Here is a 3,781-nt window from a genome sequence, read left to right on the forward strand (position 1 = left end):
GGAGAGAGAGAGAGAGAGAGAGAGAGAGAGAGAGAGAGAGAGAGAGAGAGATGCTACTTAAAAAATTCCTGGTATGATTTTCATGATCTAGTAATTTGAGAAAGGGAGAAATGTCTGCTGGCCAAAGTGACCTGGGAATGCCACTCAGACAAAAAAGTAAAGCTGAGATAGGGCTTGAGAAAATGGGGAGATTCTGATAGAGATGATTAGGGAAAATTTTCCAGGCAGGAAGAAAAACATCAGCAACACTTAAAGGGCTAAAAAAGACAAGGCAATAAGATCAGTACTAGTTCAGGAAATTAATAATATATTCTGTTTAGTTTTTCCAATTTCATATGAAAACTATGGCTTTTGTTTTCAGGAGAGTAGCATCTTTGAAAATAAATATTAGCTGTGGAATGATGTTATTCATATTGTTTATGAAACTTAATGTGATTTTAAAAGTTTTATTGGATGACATTTCTTAGATCTATGTTTTCATCCAAATATCCAAGAAAGATATTCATAAGATTTTAGTACATTCCCGGATATACAGTAAATATTCAGCCGAAGTTCTTTGGATGTTTTGGCCGTATTACAGAGAATACAGAATGTTAACATTTATAAGTGACCTTGAAGAACGGAACGTGGGATGCTGGCTATAGAAGGGAAGCTTAAACCTAAAATTATTAAAAGTATGAGTGATATAGGAGATCATCTAATCAGTACCAATCCCCTCCTTTTTATTTTTCTGAGATGGAAACTAAAGCCTAGGGAAGAAAATTATTTGATTGCTCTGAATTCAATATTTCCACAGGTAGAACACATGGACAAAATGGAAAGAAACAATGATACATTTGTGGTGGAATTCATTCTCCTAGGATTTTCTGACCTTCCCAACATCCGAAGGCTTCTATTTGGAATTTTCCTAGTCATCTATATAAGTATACTTATAGGAAATGGTCTCCTCATTGTCATAACTAAAACAAATCCTGCTCTCCAAACCCCCATGTATTTTTTCCTTGGGAATTTTTCCTTCTTGGAAATCTGTTACACATCAGTCACTCTTCCTAGAATGCTCAGAGACCTTTGGACTCAGAAGGGAAATATTTCATTCCTGTCCTGTGCTCTACAAACTTGCTTCCTTTATATACTAGGAGTGGCAGAATGCTTGCTCCTGGCCGTGATGGCTTATGATCGTTATGTGGCCATCTGTAAGCCTCTCTACTATCCTCTCATCATGAATCACAAGTTGTGTGTCCAGATGGTGATTGCCTCCTGGATTACTGGGATGCCAGTCCTGATAGGACTCACATATCAGATTTTCTCTCTGGACTTTTGTGGTTCTAACACACTCAATCATATTTTCTGTGATGCCCCACCATTACTGGAGGTGGCCTGTGGGGACACGTATCAGAAAGAGCTCTCTGTCCATGTAGCTGCTCTGCTTTTTGTTCTGATTCCCTTTCTGTTGATAGTCATGTCCTATGTCAAAATCATCACCACCATCCTGAAGTTACCATCGAACTCGGGGAAATCCAAAGCCTTCTCTACGTGTTCATCACACCTCATGGTTGTAGGTTTATTCTATGGATCGGGGAGTATTGTATATTTGCGACCCAAATCCAGTCATTCAGCCAAATCAGACAAAGTCTTCTCCCTTTTCTATACTATTGTGACTCCAGTGTTTAACCCCATGATATACAGTCTGAGGAATAAGGATGTAATTCTTGCACTGAGAAAACTGTTTACAAAATGATGTGATTCATGAAGCAAATGGTCAAATCTTTATATATTCCTCTCCATTTGCCCTAGATTTCTCTTCTTTTGTAAGACATCTAAACATACTTTTAAAAATACACAGAATTATATTTAAAGATACCCAATACCTGCTTAAAATTTCACATTTATTTGGCTAGACCTTGAATGGGTTTATGAAGCTGTCCTTTATTTCAAAGAGTGACTAATATCAACAGAAACCTTGAGTGTGACCTTACTATATTTTGGACTATTTTCCTAACAACATTCAAATTTGTACCTTTTCTTCACTATTTGCTTGTTTAAGTACTGGCCATTTTAACTATGTATTTATGTGTTCATGTTCAATTCCATGGACATTGTTAAGTGCCTGTTTTGTGCCAAGAATTGTGCTGTGTTGAGGATGCAAATAAGAAAAAGGAAGACAGTTCCTCCCCTCAAAGAGTTTACAATCTAATGGAGGAAGAAAACATAAAAGGAAATGAAGCTGGGCTAGAGGGTGGGCACCAAAGTCTACCTAGTGCTGGGAGAATGATGTTCCAGGGAGTCCAAAACAAGTAGAATTGTTCTTAGGGAAAGTGGAGAGGGAAGGGGGCGGGGGGAGAAGGAGGGGAGAGAGAGAGGAGGGGAAGAGAGAGAGAGAGATGCTTCTTTGTTTTTAAGATAATTTAAGAAAACCTGAAGTTCACTCATATCCAATGTCATGGTGGCTAACAGATTTTTTGTCTAATTATGATCTTTTAGAGCAATTCACTGGATATTTCCATTTAAAATTCCTCTATTCCCACACCACTCAACATTATGTGAAGGAATGAAAAGATAGAAGTATGAATACTGTGTGTTGCTCAGTGAGTTAGAACAGAAGTTACAAAGTGCTGAAAGCATAGTTTATATTTTTAAAGAACAATGAACATACCTACTCCAAAAATCATTCTCAATCATTGAGAATTAAGGTATTTCAATTTTCATCTATGAAAGAAATATTATCCTGAGTTCTAAAACAGATAAACAAATAGACCCATTTCCCTAATAAATATTGAGACATTTCCCCCATAAAAACTTTGCAAAGATTAAGCAATCTAACAACAGCAACTAAATCACCAGGACCAAGAGGGGAAAAAAAAATCTGCCCCATTATTTAAGGACTGTGAAATGTTTTAACTTTAGGAGTATAATTGGCATAGTTAATATGAATAAAAACACGTGCTTACATAAATAGATCTGGCATAAAAAGAAAACTCTGACAAAATACAGCACTGATTTGAGATCGGCAGCTGCTAAAATTAAAGTGAAATAATAGATTTATATAATGTACAAATAAAATCTCCCAGTACCTATTCAAACTCAAAAAAGAAAATATCATAAAAATTGGGAAAGTGAAATTTTATTTTCTGAAAATATAGTGAGTATGTTATTAACCAATCATAAAATAGTAAACAGAAAATTACCATGACAAGAAAAATAGATTTGATTGAACATATTATACAGATAATGTAACAAATTTAGTTTATTAGGGGGAGAAGGTTTCATCAAATAGCTTAGATAAAATTCTAATACGTAACATATTTTAGAGGTTGACAGCAATATATATGACACAGACCATTCCAAAAAAAAAAAAAACTAAGCTCAGTTCTGACCATGTCACACCCTCTCAACATTCAATAAATTCCACTGTCTCCTTCATAATTCCAAGGATCAAGTTAAAAATAATACTCTAGTTCTTAAAACCCTTCAAAACCTGGTCCCTTCCAAATTTTTCTATTCTTCTTATACTTTATTCTCTCCCATGGGATATGTGCATGAATATGATTGCATATGCATATGTGTGTATATGTATACATGTGTATATGTATTTGTGTGCATATATATAAACAATATGCATATATTCAGCTTTCTTGAATAATTGAATGAACATTCAGGATTCAAGCTTCCAGTATGGTTCCCAAGGAAGCTGAAACCAAAGCTAACAGAGATATGCATAGATATTCACATGAATATACATATAATTAAAGAAAATACATGTCTTAAAACATATTTAGTATAC

At 35.0% G+C, this 3,781-nt stretch overlaps 1 protein-coding gene across 1 annotated transcript; it reads left to right on the plus strand.

Moving 5' to 3' along the window:
* The first annotated feature begins 793 nt into the window (after window positions 1-793).
* Window positions 794-1,738, plus strand: LOC138163574 (olfactory receptor 10AG1-like). The gene has a single exon (XM_069091018.1). The coding sequence runs from the start codon at window positions 806-808 to the stop codon at window positions 1,736-1,738; it is 933 nt and encodes a 310-aa protein (XP_068947119.1). The 5' UTR covers window positions 794-805.
* The last annotated feature ends 2,043 nt before the right edge of the window (window positions 1,739-3,781 follow it).

Source organism: Petaurus breviceps, unplaced genomic scaffold (assembly GCF_028583685.1).
Source record: "Petaurus breviceps papuanus isolate PSGF00001 unplaced genomic scaffold, PetGlider_PUasm1.0 188, whole genome shotgun sequence".
NCBI classification, from domain to species: domain Eukaryota; kingdom Metazoa; phylum Chordata; class Mammalia; order Diprotodontia; family Petauridae; genus Petaurus; species Petaurus breviceps.

Bases quoted from the DNA above. Each gene is read 5' to 3' on its own strand.
- LOC138163574 (XM_069091018.1), top strand. From the start codon at position 806: ATGGACAAAATGGAAAGAAACAATGATACATTTGTGGTGGAATTCATT.